Source organism: Pristis pectinata, chromosome 40, assembly GCF_009764475.1.
Source record: "Pristis pectinata isolate sPriPec2 chromosome 40, sPriPec2.1.pri, whole genome shotgun sequence".
Lineage (NCBI taxonomy): Eukaryota > Metazoa > Chordata > Chondrichthyes > Rhinopristiformes > Pristidae > Pristis > Pristis pectinata.
In genome coordinates, this window is record NC_067443.1 from 3911237 (window position 1) to 3935617 (window position 24381).

The window sequence follows — 24381 nt, forward strand, 5'->3', positions numbered from 1 at the left end:
AAACCCTTAGCGATCCATCAAGCACTTTAACAGGCAGGAGGAGGAGAGGAAAACTAACGGAGGCTTGAATTACAGGTGACGCACACACCAGATTTGCCCGCTGCTACGAAATGCCCATACCGCTTTCAGGATGGATGTTTCAATCCAGCTCCCAACCTGTTTGAAGGTACGCTTTACAAACTGGGAGGGTTTTATTTTTACTGTAGCTCCCTCCACTGCCCCCAAAAAAACACTCAGAAGGACGCTGTAGGCCTTGGATGGGTGGAAAGAGAAGCCAATTGAAGCTGGCAAGGACACCAACAAGAGTACGGTGGGTGGGGAAAGAGGCTGGTCTGGTTCTGCTGGTTCACAATGGGGCATTGCATTCACACACAAAAAAAACACACGAAGAGCCACAATGTTTAGATAGAACAGAACTTCTCCACTGCACTCTCCACTCCACCCCACCACCCCCCGCACCCCCTACCCCCACCCCCACCACCCCCCCCTCCGTCAGATGTGTCGGTTAAGGTCCGCCCCAGTCAGAACCCGCGCGGTGGCTCGGTAGTCTCAGCCTGCCAGTTTGCTGGTGACCAGCGAGGACTTCCTCTGCGGCAGGTCCTCCGGCGTTGGGATGTGGTCTCCCGTGACCAGGTTCTTGTCCGCCCCACTGCTCGGGGGCTGTTTGTTCTTCATCTTTGCTTTGGCCATGTTGTAATCCCCGGAGTCGAAGTACTTCTGCTGCAAAAGGCAGAGAAAGAAAAATAAACAGAAAGAGAGGAAGGAGAGGACGAGCGTGCCAGAGGAGGGGAGAGGCTCAGTAGGGGTGGTAATCAATTGGTGTAAGAGTTGGACGAGAACGTTGCGAGGTCTGAAACTTTACTGGTTAGCTCTCTCCACACAGGAAACTTACTGCAAACAAGTCAAACCGCAGACGCCGAGAGACCATAGAACCATACCATAGAACAGTACAGCACAATACAGGCCCTTCGGTCCACAATGTTGTGCCGACCTTTAAACCTCACCTAAGACTATCTAACCCCTTCCTCCCACATATCCCTCTATTTTAAATTCCTCCATATGCTTATCTAACAATCCTTTGAATTTGACCAATGTACCTGCCTCCACCACCGTCCCAGGCAGCGCATTCCATGCCCCAACCACTCTCTGGGTAAAAAGCCTTCCTCTGATATCTCCTTCAAACTTCCCACCCATTACTTTAAAGCCATGCCCTCTCGTATTGAGCATTGGTGCCCTGGGAAAGAGGCGCTGGCTGTCCACTCTATCTATTCCTCTTAATATTCTGGATACAAGACTGCAGATGCTACAATAGGGGCAGCCCACGAAAGGGAGCACGCGGTCTCCGCGGGCACCCTGGTTGAGTTCCGCGCTCGGTGGGCCTCTCAGGGGATCGCGGGTGTCGTGGACGGTGAGGACGCCATTCTCCTCTGGATTGTTGCGTGTCGCATTAGCTGGCATTGTGTTGCATGTGCATTTTGCGGGTGCGTAGTTAACGTTCTTTTACTGCAGTTATGTAGCTGCTTAGTTTCTTCTCTTCTGTATTAGCTGTAATGTATTGAAGCTGGTTGTCCTTTTTTGTAGTGTTTTTAGTTAATAAATGTTTATGTTTAAAAAAAAGGGGCAGCCCACGAGATGCTGGAGGAACTCGGTGGGTCGGGCAGCGTCTGTGGAGAGAAACGGACGATCAGGTCGGGTCGAGATCCTTCATCTGGACTGGGAGAGGTGGTATTCAGGGGAGTGGGGCAAGCAATAGGTGGATCCAGGTGGGGAGGGGTGACTGGCGGACGGGGGGGGAAGGGTGGAGGCGGCGACAGGAGGTTGATAGGTGAAGTCAACAAGGGGGTGAGGAACGGGAGTCTGGAACCAGAGGGCACAGGTTTAAGGCGAGAGGGGAGAAATTTAAAAGGAGATCTGAGGGGCACCCACAGGGTGGTGAATATTTGGAACGAGGTGCCAGAGGAGGTTGGGGGGGGGGGGGGGGCAGATACGATGAGTTTAAAAGGCGTTTGGACGGGAGGCGATGGGAGGGGAGGAGGTTGATAGGTGGATGAGGAGGAGTGGGGCCGGTGCCAGAAGCTGGGAGGTGATGGACGGAAGTGACCAAGGGCTGGAACCTGATAGGAGAGGAAGGTGGACGGAGGGGAGAGGACCCAGTGGGAGGTGCGCACAGGTGGAGTGGGGCGGGGATGGAGATCTGGAAGGAAAACAGCAACGTTGCAAGAACTCGTCCAGTCGAGCAGCGTTGGCGGAAAGAGAAACCAGTCAAACGTTTCGGGTCAGGGAGACTTCAGATGGCTTCGCGGAATGCCTGCACCCAGTCCGCAGGGGAGACACTGAAATCCTGCTGCCTTCATCCTCAATCCCACTCCCTTTCCTTACAGGACGTTAGCTTCCATAAGTCGTGGGATCGAGTCTAAGAGCCGCGAGGTAATGATGCAGCTCCTCCAAACTCTGGTTGGGCCACACTTGGAGCACTGTGTCCAGTTCTGGTCGCCTCATCATAGGAAGGATGTGGAAGTATTGGAAAGGGTGTAGAGGAGATTTACCAGGATGCTGCCTGGTTTAGAGAGTATGCATTATGAGGAGAGACTAAGGGAGCTAGGGCTTTACTCTTTGGAGAGGAGGAGGATGAGAGGAGACATGATAGAAGTGTACAGAATATTAAGAGGAATAGAAAGAGTAGACAGCCAGCGCCTCTTTCCCAGGGCAATACGAGAGGGCATGGCTTTAAAGTAATGGGTGGAAAGTTCAAGGGAGATATCAGAGGAAGGTTTTTTACCCAGAGAGTGGTTGGGTCATGGAATGTGCTGCCTGGGGTGGTGGTGGAGGCAGGTACATTGGTCAAATTTAAGAGATTGCCAGATAGGCATACGGAGGAATTTAAGATAGAGGGATATGTGGGAGGAAGGGGTTAGATAGTCTTAGGCGAGGTTTAAAGGTCGGCACAACATTGTGGGCCGAAGGGCCTGTATTGTGCTGTACTGTTCTATGTTCCAATCTGTCGGTGACCTCCTTGACTGCCGGAGCGAGGCACAGACTAGAAGGGCAACATCCCATCTTCCCTCCGGACACCCTACAACCTGCCGGAATGAACACCGAACGTTCCCGGCTTCAGGTAAACTACCCTCTCATCAATTCCCATCAGACCCCACTTGGAGCACTGGGCTCAGTTCTGGTCGCCTCACTACAGGAAGGATGTGGAAGCCATAGAAAGGGTGCAGAAGAGATTTACAAGGATGTTGCCTGGATTGGGGAGCATGCCTCATGAAAACAGGTTGAGGGAACTCGGCCTTTTCTCCTTGGAGCGACGGAGAATGAGGGGGGACCTGATAGAGGTGTATAAGATGATGAGAGGCATTGATCGTGTGGATAGTCAGAGGCTTTTCCCCAGGGCTGAAATGGTGGCCACGAGAGGACACAGGTTTAAGGTGCTGGGGAGTAGGTACAGAGGAGATGTCAGGGGTAAGCTTTTTATTCAGAGAGTGGTGAGTGCGTGGAATGGGCTGCCGGCAACGGTGGGGGAGGCGGATACGATAGGGTCTTTTAAGAGACTGTTGGACAGGTACATGGAGCTGAGAAAAATAGAGGGCTATGGGTAAGCCTAGTAGTCTCTAAGGTAGGGACATGCTCAGCACAGCTTTGTGAGCCGAAGGGCCTGAACTGTGCTGTAGGTTTTCTATGTTTCTATGTAATGTCATGTCGCTTCTCAGCCCCTTTCTGTAAAGTGCCTCGCTGACAATCAGCACTCGTGCTCCCCGTCATCAGATCTGTCCCATGGAGTCTTTTGTCTTACACTTCACTCCTTCCGCCAGCTCTGCTTTGAAAAGTAACCCCTCCACTCTCCCCCACTCAGTAACTGCTTTCCCCTTTCCACAGATGCTGTCTGGCTGGCTGAGTTCTTCCAGCATCTGATGAATATTGATGACATCTTGTCACGTTTCCGGTATCTTCGCACTCTGAGGGCAGGGTGTTGTGGAACAGAGAGACCTCGGGGTACAGGTACATTGTTCCCTGAAGGTGTGGACACAGGTACACAAGGTGGTTTGAGGAAGGCGTTTGGCACCTTCGCCCTCATCGGTCAGGGCACCGAGTACAGGAGTTGGGACGTGATGTTGCAGTTTCTCCAAGATGTTGCTGGAGTATTGTGCACACTTCCGGTCACCCAGCTATAGGATCTCATGGGGCTGCGGAGGGAGCCAAAAAGGTTCACAAGGATGTTACCGGGACTGAAGGATTTGGGTTACAAGAGTGGCTGGAATGGCTGGGACTGTCTTCCCTGGAGTGTAGGATACCGAGGTGGTGACCTTATAAAATCATGAGAGGCATAGACAAGGTGGATAGTCTTTTCCCCAGGGTAGGGGAGTCTAAAACTAGAGGGTATAGCTTTAAGATGAGAGAGGAAAATTTTAACAAGGGACCCGAGGGGCAAGTTTTCCCCCACACAGATATTCCGACATGGATAGGAAAGGTTTAGAGGGGTACGGGCCAAACGGGGGTAAGTGGGTTAGCTGAGGACCTGCCCTCCCTTACTGACACCCGACCTATAGCTGGGCGACCAGAAGTGCACGCAATACTCCGAGTGCAGTCTCACCAATGTCTTGTACAGCTGGAAGGTAACGTCCTAACTCCTGTGCTCGGTGCCTCAACTGATGAAGGCATTGTGGACGGGTACGCAAGGGAGGATATACTTGTGATTCTTGGGTTGTTGGCACGTTGTTTGAGGAGAGATTAAGCGAACTAGGACTGTACTTCCAAGCTTTGGGAACTGATCTCAGTGAAAGTGTACAAAAATTCTTATGGGCAGATGCAAAGTTCCCCTGGCTGGAGCACACAGAGCCAGGGATCACGGTGACGTCTCAACACAACGGGATTGACCGTCAAGATGACCAGAAATTTCTTTGCACAGATGACTGCGTCACTGGAATTCTCTGCACTCAGAGCGCTGTGGAGACTCCGCGGCTGAGGACACTCAGGACAGAAATCGGCAGATTGTTCTGATATTAAAGGAGTCCAGGGACTGTGCCACTCAAGGTAACAGGTCACCCACGTTCTGGTTAGATGGCGGAGCAGACACAAGGGTTGGATGTCTCCCCCCTCCTGCTTCTAGCTCTCAGAACCAAAGACCTTTAACACTAGGCATCGATAAATCCAGAGAGTAATTCTTTACACGGACAGCGGGCAGAACGTGAGAGACAGGGAGGGAGTCAGGATGAGCCGCAGTTTCACTCAGTGGTAGAGGGCGAGGGAATGACCCGGAAGTCCCTCCGTTAGCGAGGGGAGGGGGTTCCCTCAGTGGAGATCCCTCTATGCGGGGGGGGGGTCCTTCCCTTGTACACTGGGGACTTGGGGTGCCCTGTAATAAGTCTTTAAGTCTCTACACTGATCTCCCAGCCGCTTGTCACTTCTGAGGGCTGGGGGAGACCATGTACCACATGTACATGAAGTGTGCGAGGCTGCAGCCTGTTTACCTATCTGAAGGGGCTGCTCCTCGCCTTCTGGTTACGATAAGATGGACTCCTGACCTCACAATCTACCTCGTTATGACCTTACACAATGTCTGCCTGCACTTTCTCTGTAACTGTAACACCTTACACTAGGCATCAATAAATCTGGAGAGTAATTCTTTACACAGACAGCAGGCACTGTTACTGTTTTGGTAGTGTAGCGGTTAGCGTAACGCTATTACAGCGCCAGCGACCACGGTTCAATTCCGGCTGCTGTCTGTAAGGAGTTTGTATGTTCTCCCAGTGTCTGCGTGGGTTTCCTCCGGGTGCTCCGGTTTCCTCCCACATTCCAAAGATGTACGGGTTAGGAAGTTGCGGGCATGCTATGTTGGCGCCGGAAGTGTGGCAACATTTGCGGGCTGCCCCGAGGACACTACGCAAAAGCATGTATTTCACTGTGTTTTGATGTACGTGACTAATAAAGATATCTTATCTTACTACCTCGACGCACTGCTTAATTAATTGATCTGCATGAACAATATGCGACGTTTGTTTTTACTGTAGATGTAACAATAATAAACCGATTCCAATTCAGTCCCGCCCTGTTAATATGTGGTCACCTGGTGCAGAGGGGGGCAGGTCAGGAAGATGTCCTGGTAGCCTTGCTCCTGGGCCTGCCCTGGCCAAATTAGCCATCTGCAGGTCATAGAGGTGGGCAGCTTTGGGCTCCACCCGAGCTGTACTCCCAATCTTCCGGGGGTACGTTTGTACCCGGGTATCCCTGGGTAAAGAGCACGCGGTGTCCACGGGCACCATGGAGGTGTTCCGTGACTGTTGGCACACCACAGGGGATAAATTGCATCCTGGATCAGGATGGTAATGTTTTAGCTTAGCTGAAGTTTAGTTACTGTTGTAGTTTGTAGAGACTTATTGTCAATGTTGTCGTACTTAAACTTGTTTTTGCTGAAAAAAAAGGTCCCACTGTGCCTCTGGCAGCCCACGAGCTGACCTCGAGCAGCAAACCAGCCCCAAGGACAGCTGCACTCAGGGACAGGGAACTTCCGGACCACAGTGCGCGCTCCTTACCCCTTTCTGCAGCCGCTTCATCAGGAACTCAGAGCCTCCTGGTCTTAATCCCAGAACCGGGTACTTGGCTTTTAGCTTGACTTCCTCGGCCTTTTCCGGGCTCATTGCTCCTTTCTCTTGCGTGTCCTGCAGGGGCGAGAGGAGAACGTTAGCACAGGATCCGCCGAGGTTGCTTCCCTTGGAATATTTCAGTCAGGTGCTCGAGCTGTGAAACAATAAAACAAAATTAATACGCTGATTCTCATGCACGGCCCACCTGATTACTCCCATGAGCACAGTAGGGAGGCAGGAAGGCCAAATGTCACCTGAAAATTGGCAGCACTCAGGAATTCCCACCTTTGATGTTGCAACAAGCTCAAGCCCTATCACAGGGACAAGGGGACAGAGAGTCACGATTCGAACAAAGCCCAAGGTAACGGGGACCAGCACTGTGGCGTCATTGTCAAAGGTGGAGTATCGGTGTGGAAGGTAGATCGTTGTCACAAAGCATCTTGCCCGATTGGTAGCCCACCCCCCGAAACAAAGTGGAGTTTATTGTCACATGCACTAGCACATGTGTGCATCGGTGCAATGAAAAACTTACTTGCAGCAGCATCACAGGCACACAGCATCAGATAAGCAGCATTCACAAGAAAAATCATAAATTATACGCAAGTTTTACAAGAAAGGACACAATTAGAACAAAAGGAAAGGTCCATTTTAGTGCAAAGTGATCATACTGAAGCAGTAATCAGGGTTGTGCCGGTCAGTTCGAGAGCTGCATGGTTGAAGGGAAGTCGCTGTTCCTGAACTTGGTGGTGTGGGGACTTCAGGCTTCTGTACCTCCTGCCCGATGGGAGCTGCGAGAAGACGGCACAGCCCGGATCGTGGGGGATCTTTGATGATAGATGTTGTCTTCTTGAGGCAGCGCCTCCTGTAGATACTCCTGATGGTGGGGAGGGATGTGCCCGTGATGTGTTGGGCAGAGTCCACCACTCTCTGTAGCTTCTTACGTTCCTGCGCATTCGACCGTAATGCAACATCCACTTCATCTGTTACAGGAGCAAGACAAACTGCAACAAGCAGATTGAGGTACTCCAACAGCACTTCCCAACAACAAGGGCAGTGGGCACAGGGAAACGCCAACCCCAACAGGTTCTTCTCCGAATCACACACCAGCAAGACTTGGAAGCAGATCACTGTTCCTTCATCACTGATGGATTGAAACTTTGAAACATCTTATCCAACAACGGGAGTCCCTTCACCGAGGGACTGCAGCAGTTCGAGAAGTACTGTGTGCAGTTCTGGTCGCCATGCCTTAGGAAGGATGTCACTAAGCTGCAGTGGGTGCACGGGGATGTTGCTGGGACTGGAGGGCTTACTTATAAGGAGAGGCTGGGAGCTTTCTCCCTGAAGCACAGAAGGCTGAGGGATGACCTTACGGAGGTTTATAAAATCATAAGGGGGATAGGTAAGGTGGATGATCAGTCTTTTTCCCCCAGGGTAAGAGTCATCTAAAACTAGAAAGCACATATTTACAATGACAGAGGAAGAATTTAAAGGTCACCGAGGGGTAACTTTCTCCCCCCCACAGAAGGTGGTGAGTATATGGAACGAGTTGCCAGAGGAAGTGGTAGAGGCGGGTATAATTACAAGGCTTAAAAGACATTTGGACAGGTACAGAGTTGTGGACATAGCCCAGTGCACCACAGAACCAGCCTCCCCTCCTTGGACTCTTTACCTCTCATTGTCTTGGTGAAGCAGCCAATATAATCAAAGACCCCACCCACCCAGATCATTCTCTCTTCTCCATCAGGTAGAAGATACAAAAGCCTGAGGGCACGTACCACCAGACTTAAGGACAGCTTCTACCCCACTGTGATAAGACTATTGAACAGTTCCCTTATACGATGAGATGGACTCTGACCTCACGATCTACCTTGTTATGACCTTGCACCTTATTGCACTGTGCTTTCTCTGTAGCTGTGACACTTTACTCTGTACTGTTATTGTTTTTACCTGTACTACCTCAATGCGCTCTGTACTAACCCAATGTAACTGCACTGTGTAATGAATTGACCTGTACGATCGGTATGCAAGACAAGTTTTTCACTGTACCTCGGTACAAGTGACAATAATAAACCAATACATGGATAGGAAAGGTTTGAAGGCTTATTGGCCAAATGGGACTAGCTCAGATGGGCACCTTGGTGGGCATGGATGAGTTGGGCTGAAGGGCCTGTTTCCATGCTGTATCACTCTATGACAGTGGAACGGATCACTTTAAAGGGTGTGCTGTATGGAAGCCGCCATGCTCTAGAAAAACAAGTCAAATCTAGCCTCGGCGCGCAACGGCAGATTTCCTCAGCAGAGTGTTATTCAGACCAAAGGTTCCAGCATTCTTTACCCTGAAACAGATTGCACTACAAAATAAAAAATACATGGTACAATTAACACAACATCCACCGCCCTGCTGTAATCGCAAATCACAGAAGTTCCGACAGCTTACATGGCACCTAAATTTAGCTCAGGCTGTGTGTGAAGTAAAAACCATGACTGACGATGCCAGCTTGGTGTGTCCTCTGTAGAAGTAATGCCAACAGTGAGAGAACCGAGCACAGTGTTAGAAAGCCCTTCACAAACACCAGTTTGCTGCGGCCAACACATGCACAGCAACCTCCCAAGACATGCAGTGACGTGGCCAGTTCATCAGCTCCTCAGACAGGCTAATATTGACCCCTGACTGCCAGGGAGGATTATTCTGGTGGGGGGTCTTTCATAGAACAGTACAGCACAGGAACAGGCCCTTCGGCCCATGATGTTGTGCCGAACTACACCTAACTAAACGAATCCCTTCTGCCTGCACAGTCCATCTCTCTCCATTGCCTACACATCCATGTGCCTATCTAAGAGCCTTTTGAACGTCTCCGTCATATCTGCCTCCACCCTTGGCAGTGCATTCCAGGGATCCACCACTCTCCGTTTGTAAAACAAATTTCCCCGCACATCTCCTTTGAACTTTGAAGTTCAGAGGGCAATTGGGGCCTTGGTTCAGGCATTCCCATTGCAAGTACCAGGAATGTTAGTTTATGGATCCAAAGTCTCTTAGACCCAGGACTTACGGCACAGAGGCAAGCCCGAACTAAACCAGCTTATATAAAGTACAGTAAGCAAGCACTTGGAAGTGGAAGGGACAGGTTAAAACTTGAGAGCTCGTGGAGCATTCGACTGATTTATCCTGCTTTGTGATCTCTTTACTACTGTGCAAGACGCCCACATACACAACTTAACCCCAAGGCACTGGGAGCAGAAAGCAAGGGTGGGTAGGGTTATTATGCAAGTACGATGGAGTAAAGTCGACGCATCTGATGGCCTGTGTTCTGAATTTGCTTTGCTTCACAGGGTGAAGAACTTGCATTAGTATTTTCCTGCAGTTCCAACAAGGCGACTTCTTTACCACTGAGCTAATGCCAAAGAACAACAGCTCGGCAAAACCAGAATAAGAATTTTAAAAATTATCAACTTTGCCTTCAAGCCTCTCCCAAACTCTGACCTCTTTGTACCCAACAAGCCTCTGAGAACCTCTGCACATCTCCGCCGTTTGAGGCGGTGGGTCCAAAGCTCTGGCATTCCCTCCTGAAGCCTCTCTAAGACACGCTTTATAAGCCAAGCATGTGCCAATCTGCCCTAACGTAACCACATGCCAAATCTTGCCTGTGAGTGTTCTTGCAGAGCACCTTGTGATGTTTAATTACCTTAAAAGCGCCGTGTGAATGTCAGAGGAGTCAGAAAAGTGGTGCGGGAGTTAGTGCCGCTGCTGTACAGCTCCGACAACCCAGGTTCAACGCTGACCGCGGGGAGTTTGCACATTCTCCCCGTGACCTTGTGTGGACTCTCTCCAAGTGCTTCACTTGCCTCCCACATCCCAAAAAACGGGTTAACTTGCCACTGTAAATTGCCTTCTCAGTACAGATAAGCAGCAAAAGGCCAAATGAGGAATTCACGGGTATCAGAACGAGTTGGAACGGGTACTGGGGGAATGGCTTCGAGCAGTCCTAATGCGAGTGACCCCCCTTCTTAGTTGAAGAAGCTTCCAAATTCAGGAGATAGAAACCCCGTGGCAAACTGTAATGGCTGCAGAGATTGAAAACACTTTATTAGTTTCCCCTGCGTGATGGCATAGATTCAGATCACTCCATCTTGCTCCTGAACACATCCAGAGCAATGGAACGGCAGTCACACAGCACAGAAACAGGCCCTTCGGCCCACGGAGTCCGTGCCTGCCATCAACCATTTATACCCACTTTTTGTTTTAATTCTCCCCTTGTTCCCATCAACTCCACCCCCTACCCCCTCCCCCCCACAGATTCTACCCCTCACCCACACACTTGGGAGGGAGTTGCAATTCACCCACCAGCCCTGCACATTGTTGGGATCTGGGAGGAAACCCATATGGTCACAGGGAGAACGTCCAAACACACACACACACCCCAGAGGTCAGGATTGAACCCATGTCTCTGACACCATGTGGCAGTGTCTCTACCCAATGCCCAGAAGAATGCTTGAATGGGCTTTGCCCTGGGTGGGTCCTCAGTGACCTTGCTGGCCCGGGGACTGAATAAACTCGCAGCATTTTAAATGGACCAGTGAGATCATTAAAAGGGAGACAGGATCCTGGCTTCAGTGCGAAGCCTGACGATACACTGAGGCGTATTCTTCAATTTTGAGATCAGCTGCCGAGTTTAGATCCAGAAATCAAAACAGGCAGGGACGGAAGTCAGCCCACTATTATGAATATAATAATTAACATTACTACAGCTTGTAAACACAAAACGCTCCTCTGGTATTATTCCTCCACCTCAGAAGCAGGCTCTCTCTGAGCACAAAGACACCACTGCGCTCATTTGAGCCAAAGCAGGGCAGCAGTGAATGGAGTTGCTTGGTGGATGGTGGGGGTGGGAGCAGAGATGGGCCAGAGGGACAACAGCTGAACAGAGCGAGCAAACAACAGGGGATCAGGGATCCGAGGAAGAGCTTGCTGATGTAACATCAATGGCATTAGTAACGTAATCCTATGCGTGCCCACTAGTCCTTCACCTGTGACCCTCACAGAGCAAGTGCCTCTATTAGCCTGTGTGTGAGGCGCTCTCTGAGCCAGGATACTCCTTATCCCTGCTGACAAGCCAGCAGCCTGAGAGCACTGTTGCACGGAGCACTTTCAGAACAGGAACAGCCCTTTGGCCCATTTGCTCCCTGCTACCCCTCGTGCTCTATGGAGAGCATCCAACTCCCCCACATCCTTCTAAGATTTCTTTATTAGTCACATGTACATCAAAACACACAGTGAAATGCATCTTTTGCATTGAGTGTTCTGGGGGCAGCCCTTAAGTGTCGCCACGCTTCCGGCCCCAACATAGCATGCCCACAACTTCCTAACCCGTACGTCTTTGGAAAGGGGGAGGAAACCAGAACACCTGGAGGAATCCCACACAGACACGGGGAGAACGTACAAACTCCTTACAGACAGTGGCTGGAATTGAACCCGGGTCACCGGCGCTGTAATATATTCAGTTCTCCTGGCCTCAGTTCTCTAGATATAACATAAGGTCTGAAAGGATAGATACTGATTGATTAGAGAGAACTCGGGACCAAGAATCTACCTGGGACCAGAAGGGAGAGAGGAATTTCATTGCACCCTGGTGTATATCTGAATCTTTCTTCAAAAGTGTTGTGGATCTTTGCCATGGAGGGTTTAAGAGACTTGTGAGCACTAAAGAAATTGACAATATTAAGGGCTGGGCAAATTAAAGGAACCAAGTTAGAGGAACATCCACAACATTCAACAGTGAAGCAAGTCTGTGGGGTCAAATAACCTCTTCTTGTTACATCAGGTCCTGAAATATTGCGTGTGGGTCTCCCTGCCAAACGAAGGTTAGACTGACGGGACCCGCGGGGAGCAGTAAACACCGCCCAGCCCGTCACGGGTTCGTCACCTCCTTCCATCCAGCCCGTCTAAACCGTGCGTTGCGTCAGGAAGGCCTACGGTATCAAGGATGCCGCCCTGGCCAGTCCCTCCTCTCCCTTCTGAGAGAAGATACAGGAGCTTGAAAGCCCAGACGTCCAGACTGAAAGACAGCTTCTTCCCCACCGCTGTCAGACTCCTGAACCACTCGCCCCTCTTGCACCCCCTTCCCGGTGGTGCTGCCACGTTCTTGGACCCTCGATTCTACCTCTTCTGTTATTGTCACTTTAACATTTCTTTCTGCACTATTTCAGATTGCACTGCAATCTTTGAACCACTCTGCTGTTTTGCGCTCATTGCTGTATTTATTATCACCGTGTACACTGGTTGTTCTGTGAGCTCACGTGAACAGAAAATTTCATTGCGCCCTGCTATATATGACAATAAACTAATCTAATCTAATCTTGCAATAGAGGGAGCGCAGAGGTTCACCAGATTGATTTCTGAAAAGGCAGACTTGTTGACTGAAGAAAGGTCAAGTAGACTTGCCCTGGACTCTAGATTTTACAAGGTGGAGAGATGCAGAGTAGGGAATCGGCCACTTCAGAGGGGGATGAGGAGGAATTTTACTCGGGAAGGTCTGGAATTCTCTACCCTGGAGTTTGCGGCACTGCACAACCTCGAGGCGGAGACTGACAGATTTGAATCAGTGGGGAGACTGCAGGAAGGTGTCGAAGCCAGCCCGTACTGACTGGTAGAACAGAGTCGAGGGGCTGCTTCTTCTCCTGTTACTTAAGCTCTTACCTCATTGAAAGGTGACTCTGAAGGGGCTAGGCAGGGCAGATATGGAGTTGAAGAAAATATTTAAAAAACTGCAGATGCTGGACATCCGAAATAAAATCAGAACATGCTGGAAACACTCAGCAGGTCAGGCAGCGTCTGTGGAGAGAGAAACCGTTAATGGCCCAAAATGATAACGGTTTCTCGTTCCACAGATGCTGCCTGATCTGCTGATGGTTTCCACCATTTTCGGTAGATGCAGAGTTGACCGCTTTGCTTGACTAGAGCATTTAGAACCAGAGGGTCTTCGAAATGAGGAGTATACGTGGGAAATGGGTTTCCTCAGACAGAGGGCAGTGGAACTCTCCACCCGGGAGAGAAGCTGTGGAGGCTTAGTTGCTGAGACACCGACAGCTTGTCACATATTAAGGGGATCAAGAGATACAAGACTAGTGCAAGAAAGAGGCACTGAGGCAAAGGATCAAGCTGTGATCTCACTGAGTAACGGAGCAGGCTTGATGCCAAATAGCCTACTATAAGATCATAAAGAAGTGGGAACAGGAGTGGGTCATTATGCTGCTCAAGTCTGATTCACCATTCAATAGGATCACCGCAGATCTCATCCACTTCCCTGCCCTTTCTCCATGATTCCCTTCTGGATTGGAGTTTATCTGTCTCAACCTTGGGTATACCCAGGACCTCTGCTCCCACAGCTCTCTGTGGCAAGGACCTCAAAAGACTCACAACTAGCTGAGCCAAGAAATTCTTTATCTCAGTCTAAGGTGGGCACTCCATTATTCTAAGACAACACCTCCTGGTTCTGGACTGTCCCACAGAGAAGCAGCACCCTGTCTCACTCACTAAGAATCTTGTGTCTCAATAAGATGGCCTCTCCTTCTTCCAGATTCCAATGAATCCCAATCTGTTCAACCTTTGAAAGACAATCCCTCCATATCCAGGATTATCCTAGTGAACCTTCTCTGAATTGCCTCCATTGAAATATACTCAGTGGGAGGACCTAACTGTTCACAATGCTCTAGATGTGGTCTCACTAGTGACCTGTACATTGAAGTAATATTTCCCTACTTTTAAACTCCCATCCCCTTGAAATAAGAGCCAAAGTTCCATTAGCCTTTTCTATTAGCTGCTGCACCGGTGTGGGATGCATAAAGGACTCTCAATTTCATTTGGGCTGCATTTTTCTACATTTAAATAATACTGTTCTTCTGTTCTAAAGTGAGTAATTTAACATTTTCCCACATTATACTCCATTTGCCAAGTGATTGCACATTCACTTTGCTATCAATATCACTCCATAAACTGATTACTCCTTGCAACTTGCCCAACCACCTATTTTTATTGACAATGGGATTGGTTTATTATGGTCACAGGTACCAAGATACAGTGAAAAGCCTTTGCACGCCATCCAGATAGATCATTTCATACAAGTACATAGAACGGTACTGCACATGAACAAATGACACCCAATCCCTACTGCCTGCGCATGGGTCATACCCCTCCATTGCCTGCATATTCAGGTGCCGATCCAGGAGCCTCAAACGCCTCTATCATATCTGCCTCCACCACCACCACTGGCAGGGCATTCCAAGCACCCACCACTCTCTGTTTAAAAAAACCTACCCCGCACATCTCCTTTGAACTTTCCCCCCTCACCTTAAATGCATGCCCTCTAGTATTAGATATATCGAACCTGGGAAAAAGGCTGTCTACGCTATCTATGCCTATCAGGTCTCCCTTCAGCCACTCCAGAGAAGACAACCCATGCCTGCCCAACCTCTTCTGGACCCTCTCCAAAGCCTCCACATCCTTCCTGTAATGGGGCAACCGGAATTGAACACAATACTCCAGATGCGGCCTAACATCGAGATATTAAAAAGAAACCAGAGAAAGGGAAAAAAAAGAATCTGCCGAGCTTCTTCCTGAGTTATTAATCTTTTTTGTAAGCAGTTGCTGTCCCCAGCACCAACCTCTGTGGTAGCTACTGGTATGGGTAGCCAATGTGAAAGTGACCTCCTTGTCCCTACTCACTGTTTCCTACTCCTATTTCTGTGGGGGTGCGCTGTTTTTAATGACCATTCAATGCTTTAAAATGGACCTTTGTAGCTCAGAGGAGAATGCCTGCCCTGTACCATGGCTGTGCTGAAGTGTGGAGAGAGCCTGTGGCTACTGCTGCCTATGCGCTTGCCAAGAAGCTCAGCTGAGGCCCCATGAGAAAGACAAATGGGAATGGGCCCCCAAGTCCGAATCCTATTAGGTTCGGGACCTCTCACCAGGGGGGTGGGGGGGAGAGAGAGAGACTGTCCTGTGGTGACTATAACCCTCCCCATATCATAGAACAGTACAGCACAATACAATGTTGTGCCGACCTTTAAACCTCACCTAAGACTATCTAACCCCTTCCTCCCACATATCCCTCTATTTTAACTTCCTCCATGTAATCATCTAACAATCTCTTGAATTTGACCAATGTACCTGCCTCCACCACCGCCCCAGGCAGCGCATTCCATGCCCCAACCACTCTCTGGGTTAAAAACCTCCCTCTGATATCTCCCTTGAACTTCCCACCCATTACTTTAAAGCCATGCCCTCTTATATTGAACATTGGTGCCCTGGGAAAGATGACCATCACTCTCTCTTTGTATCAGAAGTCAGTCTGCTGCAGGTCAGTGTACGTTAATCAGCATTAGTGCAGTCGCTACCTGTGCGTACGGCAATAAACTCGGCTTTGACTTTGATTTCTCTCTTGCGTTGGTTTGAAGACCCTCTTTTGGAGTGAGCCGCCGGATTAATTTTCGGCATGGTTAATGACTACACCGACTGCTTCACGGAATGAAGTGCAGCAGCCTCAAAACACGTGCTTTTGGGAGGGCTGATCAGGAACAGAGAGGGCACTTGGCTCCACTGCCTTGTCCTGCCATCCAAACAAATCAGCGTTGACCATTAGCTCAACTCCATTTACCACCCTTGAAGCATCTCATAGAGCAATACAGCACGGAAACAGGCCATTCGCCCAACTGGTCCCTGCCGACCAAGATGCCACACCCAAGCTAGTCCCATTTGCCCGCGTTTGGTCCATATCCCTCCGAACCTTTCCTATCCATGTACCTGCACAAGTGGCTTTTAAATGTTGTTAATCTACCTGCCTCACCCACTTCCTCTGGCAGCTCGTTCCATATATGGACCACTCTCTGGGTGAAAAAGTTGCTCCTCAGGTCCCCTTTAAATCTCTCCCCTTAAACTCATGCTCTCTAGTTCTTGATTCCCCTACCCCAGGGGAAAGGACTGTGTGCATTCACCCTATCGATGCCCCTCATGATCTTATACACCTCTATAAGGTCACCCCTCAGTCTCCTACACTCTGAGGAATAAAGTCCCAACCTGCTCAACCACTCTCTCTATAACATTCCCTCGAGTCCTGGCAACATGAGAAGAGGCAAGTTCAATACCTGGCAAGGTGAGAGGGAGTAAGTTCAAAGAGGTGCGGGACAAGTTTTTTTGTTGCAGTGAGAGTGGTGGGTGCCTGGAATACACTGCCCTCCCTCCTCGCCGCCCCTCCCTCAGTGTGACGCTCCCTCCTTGCCGCTCCCTCCCTCCTCGCTGCCCCCCCTCAGAATGCCACCCCCTCCTCACCGCTCTTCCGTCAGTGTGAGGCTCCCTCCTCGCCACCACTCTCTCAGTGTAACACTCCCTCCTCCATCTTTCCCTCAGTGTAACACCCTCCTCCCTCCCTGAGCCCTCCCTCAGTGTGGCGCTCCCTCTCTCCTCGCCGCCCCTCCCTCAGAATGACGCTCCCTCCTCACCGCTCCTCTCTCAGTGTGGAGCTCCCTCCTCACCGCCCCTACTCCAGTCCTCCTACACTTTTACCCCCGTCCTGTCCCCAAGGTAACCACCAAACCAAGAAGCTCCCAATTGACCGCAATATCCTAACGTTTTAAGGGCCATGACTGTAAACTTCTACCAGTGTATTTCTTGCACTCCCTTCCACATTCTTTTCAAGTTTTTGAAATTATCTGCAGAACCTAATTTCAGACGAGTTCCAGATCACACTGCACTACAAAAAAAACACAATACACAATCTAACTGCGATCCAGCATCTGAAAAAGCTCACTGGACAGCCTATCAATGCCCTACATTGGACACTTTGTGGATCTAAACACTCGAGCAAAATTTAACGGCTTGAGTGCAAGTTCGGGCAATTTAGCAGGGACGGCTTTAGACCACGTCCAACAATCCTTCTAGGTTCTGTTATCTTACACCTGAGTAGTGTTCCCATTCCTCCCACCACTCCTAACCCCATCCTTTTGCCAATGGGCTTCACCTTTTATTAGAAACTATGCCAGTACATTATTCCCTCAAGCTGCTCAGTGAATAATTTACACAACTAGTCCAATCCTTCATTCAGTGTCTGAACTCAGACCCATCCTGCTCACCTATCAGCCCCTGTGCACCAAGTCTCAATTAAGGTGCTGGTCATTGACTTCAGGAAAGGGGGCGGTGTACATGCACCTGTCTACATCAATGGTGCTGAGGTCGAGAGGGTTGAGAGCTTCAAGTTCCTGGAAGTGAACATCACCAACAGCCCGTCCTGGACAAATCACGTAGATGCCACGGCCAAGAAAAGCACCTCTACTTCCTCAGGAGGCTAAAGAAATTCAGTTTGTCCTCTTTAACTCTCACCAACTTTTATTGATGCACCATAGGAAGCATCCTATCTGGATGTATCACGGCTTGGTACGGTAACTGCTCTGCCCAGGACCACAAGAAACTGCAGAGAATTGTGGACACAGCCCAGCACATCACGGACACCAGCCTCCCCTCTGTCTTTATCTCTCGCTGCCTTGGTGAAGCAGCCAGCATAATCAAAGACCCCACCCACCCGGGTCATTCTCTCTTCTCTCCTCTCCCATCAGGTAGAAGATACAAGAGCCTGAGGGCACCTACCACCAGACTTAAGGACAGCTTCTACCCCACTGTGATGAGACTACTAAACAGTTCCCTTATATGATGAGATGGACTCTGACCTCACGATCTACCTTGTGTGACCTTGCACCTTATTGCACTGCACTGCCTCTATAGCTGTGACACTTTACTCTGTACTGTTAATGCTTTTACCTGTACTACTTCAATGCACTCTGTAGTAACTCAATGTAACTGTATTGTGTAATGAATTGACCTGTACTATCAGTATGCAAAACAAGTATTTCACTGTACCTCGGAACAAGTGACAATAATAAACCAATACCAATAGATGCTACTTGATGTACCGACTGTTTCTTGTCTCACTTCAGGTGTGCACTGATCTTAAAATCTGCACCCTATTCACATTGTTGCCTAGAGTCAACATTATTGATCATTCAGCATGGAAACAGGCTTTTTGGCCAATCTAGTCCACATTGACCATCAAGCACCCAGTTACACCCCCTCTAGAATCTAACCGTCACCCACACACTAGCAGCAATCTAAAGTGGCCAATTAAACCTCTGACCTGCACATCGTTGGGATGTGGGAGGAAACCCGAGCACTCAGGGGAAACCCACGCACACAGACAGCACCAGAGGTCGGGATCGAACCCGGGTCACTGGAGCCGTGAGGCAGCAGCTGTACCAGCTGTGCCATTGTACCGTTTCCGTCAGATCCTTCCCCTCCTCTAACCACCTGCCCAACAACCTTTAGCCACTGGTGCAATTAGCACCAGTGACAGGGCATCACTCCTGACTTCGTGGACTGTCTGCGTGGAGTTAGCACATTCTCCCAGTGACTGTGTGGGTTTCTCCCAGGTGCTCCAGTTCCCTCCTACACCCCAGAGACACACTAGTACGTTAGTCAGAAACTGAAAATGTTGCCACTGTAGGTCAGTGGCAGGAGTAGCCGTAAAAAGATGATGAACCCATGAGAGAGAATAGTTTACGGAGAATAAGGTACAGAAGGCTGTGCAGAAAGCTTCGTCAGTCAGGGTGTTGAGTTTGTTTCAGCTGTATAAAAGTCATGTTTCAGCTGTATAAAACTTAGGTCAGGCCACGTTTGGAGTATTGTGTGCAGTTCTGGTCGCCCCCGTTACAGGAAGGCTTTGGCGAGGGTACAGAAGAGGTTCACCAGGATGCTGCCTGGATTGGAGAGCATGAGCCACAAGGAGGGGTTGGACAAACTTTGGTTGTTTTCTCTGGAGTGGTGGAGGCTGAGGGGAGATCTGATAGAAGTTTATAAAATTATGAGAGGCACAGATAAGGTAAGATAGTCAGAGTAATTTTTTCCCCAGGATGGAAATGTCAAATACCAGAGGGCATGGGTTTAAGGCAAGGGGGGAAAGTTTTTTTTTTACACACACACACACACACACACACACACACACAGTGGTAGGTGCCTGGAACACACAGCCAGTGGTGGAAGCAGAAATGATTAACGTTTAAGAGACATTTAGACAGACACGTGAACAGGCAGGGAATGGAGGGATAGAGACCACGTGGTCATCATGGTCAGCAGAGATATCATGGGCTGAAGGGTCAGTTCCTGTGTTGTACTGTTCTACATTCTACTTGACGTACAGGGTGAGCTGCCAGACCTGTTCCTGTGCTGTATGACTCTATAATAAAATGTAAATGGGTACTTGATGGATAGGATGGATTCAGTGGGCCAAATGTCCCATTTCCATGCTGAGTGATGCTATGATATAAGGGTGTGGAATGGGATTGCTGACAGCCGTGTAAGACTCAATGGATTCCTTGTGTTCTCCCCCAGGTTTGGTCTCTCAGTCCTCCCACAGTTTCCCTCACCCAGCTTCTGCCAGACATGCCTTCAGACATCCCACCTTAAACCTCTCTGGCTCTCTCCCTCCTCCAAGATACATTTAATACCCAACAAACACAGTGGGCAGGCACTGTAGTGTAGCAGTTAGCGTAACGCTATTACAGTGCCATTTGGGTTCAAATCCTGCCACTGTCTGTAAGGAGTTTGTACGTTCTTCCTGTATCTGCGTGGGTTTCCTCCGGGTGCTCCGGTTTCCTCCCACATTCCAAAGACACACAGGTGAGGAAGTTGTCATCATGCTATTGGTATTGGTTTATTATTGTCGTTTGTACCGAGGTACAGTGAAAAATTTGTCTTGCATACCAATCGTACAGGTCAATTCATTACACAGTGCAGTTACATTGGGTTAGTACAGAGTGCATTGATGTAGTACAGGTAAAAACAATAACAGTACAGAGTAAAGTGTCACAGCTACAGAGAAAGTGCAGTGCAGTAAGATGCAAGGTCACAACAAAGTAGATCGTGAGGTCAGAGTCCATCTCATTGTATCAGGGAACCGTTCAATAGTCTTATCACAGTGGGGTAGAAGCTGTCCTTAAGTCTGGTGGTACTTGGCCTCAGGCTCCTGTATCTTCTACCCGATGGGAGAGGAGAGAAGAGAGGATGACCCGGGTGTGATGGCACCGGAAGTGTGGCAACACTTGCGGGCTGCCCCCAGAACACTCTATGCAAAAGATCATTTCACTGTGTGTTTCGATGTACATGTGACTAATAAAGATATCTTATAAATACCAGAAAAACTCAACAGATCGGGCAGCAGAATGGAAGCACCAGAGACTGCAGATGCTGGTATCACAAGACAAAGGAGCAGAAGCAGGCCATTCAGCCCATCGAGTCTGCTCTGATGTATCGGGAGCAACAAACAATCTGCTGGAGGAACCCAGCGGGTCAGGCAGCATCTGTGGAGGGAAGTGGACAGCTGACGATTCGGGTCGAGACCCTTCACCCGGACCAGGTCAAGTGCATCGGGCAGCAGCAAGCAGTTAATATTTCAGGTCCAAGAGGCCCAGACCTGCAAGTGTTTCTCTCTCCACAGATGCTGCCCGACCTGCTGAGTGTTTCCAGCAGTTTCTGTTTTCATTTCAGATTTCCAGCATCCGCAGCTAATTTATCCACATTTTCACTGGATCTTTGGGTGCCCCATCCTGTTATCTCTCTCTTCAGGCTCACGGCCAGTGTTTTAATGTCGCTTTTACCCACTTTACAATATTTTTATTAATTCCACAAAGAAAATACAGAGTACATGCATCAAAAAGATGAAAATACTACTGAATACATTGTGTTAAGTCATACTTGAGATCACAATACTCTAATGCGATAGTTAATAAAGAAAAAATTGGAATGATTTTATTTTTTTAAAAAAAAATCTACACCCACTAGCAAAAACTGGTCTAAAAAAAAGACAAGGAAAGACCCTTGAGACACAACCACATCAGCCAATATCGGCAACTAAATCAAAGGTTTTGAAAATAATTTAAAAAAAAAAGGTCCCCACAGGGTTTGAAAGTTAGAGTCAAGAATGGAACAACAGATTCAGGTCTGACATAACATCCCCTAACCACTGAGCATGAGTTAGGGAAGAGTAACTTCCATCCATTTAAGCAACACAGCCCTCCTGGCTATGAGAAATAAAAGCCAGAATGTGGGGATCAGAAGCCTCCAAAGTTATATATTTTTCTCCAACAATCCCAAATAATGCAGTTAACGGATTAAGATTTATTTTAGAAAGCACAGAAAAAGTTTGAAACAATATTTTCAACCCTCCTGCCAAGAAAGGCTCCCCTTCACAACACTGAAAGGGCTTGTTTCTTGCCTCTCGCCACCCAATCCCCTGCTTCGCACGCCCGCCCGCCTCCCGCCGCGCCGACGGACGGCTCGGCCGACCAATGGCAGGGGGGCGAGCCCGCCCACCCGGCCAATCGGCGGCCGGGCGGAGGGGAGGAAGGGGCGGGACCCGAGGGCCGGGAGGGAGGCGATGGCCGCGCTCCTCCTCCTCCTTGCCGTGAAGAGGCTGGAAAGCCGCACGAACGGGGAGTTGGCCCCCCCCCTCCCTCCTCGGGGTCGGGGGCCCAGCTCCTGGCGGTAAGACCGAGAGGTTTTATTCATTATTTCTACCTGTTTCTCTTCGCCGGTCTCCTCAGCCTGCGCCTCCAGTTCGCGGTTCTCTGACATGGCGAAGGGCGCTCGGATGCACCCGCTCTATCTAATGTAACCCCCGCGTACCTTTCCGAGCGATTTAAACGTTTTAAAAACAACGTAGAAAGAAAAATAAATCGATTTTTCGATTAAAAAAATAAAACGCGACCGACCGCCCGCCTGCGCTCCCAACCGACCGCCGAGATGGCCGCCGCTGTCGGTGACGTCACCGCGCAGCGCAACGTGCTGCCCTGCGCCCGCTGACGGACGGCCGCCCGCTCCAATCGGCGGGCGAGTCGCTGGGAGTGGCGGCTCGGCTCGAGCAATCGGGTGCGGGCGAGGGCGGGTGGGAGGCGGGACACGTCTTTTCTCCTCCCTCCCCTACCGCCCATCATCATGTTTGGTTGCCGTGCTGCACACTGCACTGCAGGGGGTGGGGGAGGCTGTTTAAAGTGGGATTGGGAAGGAGGGGGTTTTCCCGGTGGGAATTTCCAGCCTCCTGAATTACGGATTGCAACAAGGGGAAGCCGCTTGCAGCATGCAATTGCTTAAATAACTGAAGGGACGGCATGCAATCACTTGCATTCCTCTCCCGTCCTTTGCCTGCCCCTTTCAAAGGGCGAGCACAGACATGTATGGGCCGAGTGGCTGCCTCTTGGAGTCATCGAGAGAGACGAGCACAATAAATCCGCACCGACCATCGGGGCACAGTGCAGCACAGGAACAGGCCCTTTGGCCCACAATATCTGTGCTGACCATGATGCCAATTTGAACTGCACATGGTCTATATCCCTCTATTTCCTATCGGTACACGTGTCTGTCTAAACAAAATAAGATCTTTATTAGTCACATGTACATCCAAACGCACAGTGTTTATGCGTGGAGTGTTCTGGGGCCGGCCCGCAAGTGTCACCACGCTTCCGGCGCCAACATAGCACGCCCGCAACTTCCTAACCCGTACGTCTTTGGAATGTGGGAGGAAACCGGAGCGCCCGGAGGAAACCCACGCAGACACGGGGAGAGCGTACAAACTCCTTACAGACAGCGGCAGGAATTGAACCCGGGTCGCTGGCGCTGTGAAGCGTTACGCTAACCACTGCACTGCCGTGCAAGTATTGCCCCACTATCTGCTTCCACCACCGTGAGTTGCATAGATAGAGTGCAACTCGTTACCCTTTCCCCGCTTTTGTCTTTTGTAAATAAATCATTTATCTCCAAAGACTGTGTTCAGAGTCCTTGCCTCTGAGACCTCAAACCTGTTTCACAACACCTCTAGAGCTATGCCCAGTAGTATTTGATATCAACCACCCCTTTTACAGTAATCCTGCATTAATCTAACTTCTTTTTTTCTCTCCACCCTTTCCACCCAGATTCTACCCCTCAACTGCACCCTAGGGGGACAATTCACAGCGGCCGATTAACCCACAGACCCCGCACGTTGTTGGGGTGTGGGAGGGAACCGGAGCACCTGGGGGAAACCCACGCGGTCACAGGAAGAACGTGCAAGCTCCACACACACACACACACACACACACACACACACACACACACACACACACACACACACACACACACACATATACAGTGCCAGAGGTCAGGATTGAACCCGGGTCTCTGAGGTTGTGAGGCAGCAGCTTGACCCACTGTGCCAATATCTATCACTCTAAACCTTGAATAGAATGAATTGGTGGAATTCACCTCCCGACAATGTGCGGGGTTGGTGGAAGAGGTGATTGAGGATACCACTTCTGATGCATCCAGTGGTTGGTTTTAAAGGTAGCTCATTCAGACTGGAGATTGAACCAACTCATCCACAGAGTATACCCTGCCATGTATTAATGGGGTCTGGAATTCAGAGAGAGGATAGGAATGGGAAAACAATTACTTGCCCACCCAGAATTGTTCTGTACTCCATGTTCATAAATCCCTACCAAGACCATTTGCATTAACTTACTGGGCTAGCATTCAGAGAGCAAAAATCTGGAGGGGTTTCAGGAGGTTACAGAGACAGGGAGGGGTGTAGGGGCCGGAGGGGGTCATGGGGACGGGTATAGGGGCTGGAGGATGGGGTCAGAAACGGGGAGGGGTGTAGGGGGCCAAGGGGGTCACATGGATGGGTATAGGGGCCGGGGGGGGGTCACAGAGACGGGGACGGGTGTAGGGGCCGGA

The 24381-nt window shown here is 49.8% G+C and overlaps 1 protein-coding gene across 2 annotated transcripts; it reads right to left on the reverse strand.

Annotated features, from left to right (window-relative positions):
• Nucleotides 1-470: 470 nt before the first annotated feature.
• On the reverse strand, nt 471-22504 carry ensab (endosulfine alpha b). 2 transcript variants are annotated; one of them, XM_052045935.1, is made up of 3 exons: nt 22192-22504; nt 6531-6656; nt 471-717 (listed from the first exon to the last, which is right to left on the reverse strand). In XM_052045935.1, exons 1-3 carry the CDS (start codon nt 22246-22248, stop codon nt 550-552), a joined length of 351 nt encoding a protein of 116 aa, XP_051901895.1. In that variant the 5' UTR covers nt 22249-22504; the 3' UTR covers nt 471-549. The 2 variants fall into 2 exon arrangements, with proteins under 2 accessions (XP_051901895.1, XP_051901894.1); XM_052045934.1 differs by having other exon boundaries at nt 473-720; nt 22192-22452.
• Between the last annotated feature and the right edge of the window lie 1877 nt (nt 22505-24381).

Excerpts from the sequence above, each read along its gene's own strand:
- ensab (XM_052045934.1), bottom strand. The coding sequence starts at position 22,248 with ATGTCAGAGAACCGCGAACTGGAGGCGCAGGCTGAGGAGACCGGCGAA. Across the intron at positions 6,657-22,191 it reads AGACCGGCGAAGAGAAACAG|GACACGCAAGAGAAAGGAGC; the intron begins GTAGAAATAATG and ends TCGCCCCTGCAG. Across the intron at positions 721-6,530 it reads TGAAGCGGCTGCAGAAAGGG|CAGAAGTACTTCGACTCCGG; the intron begins GTAAGGAGCGCG and ends TGCCTTTTGCAG.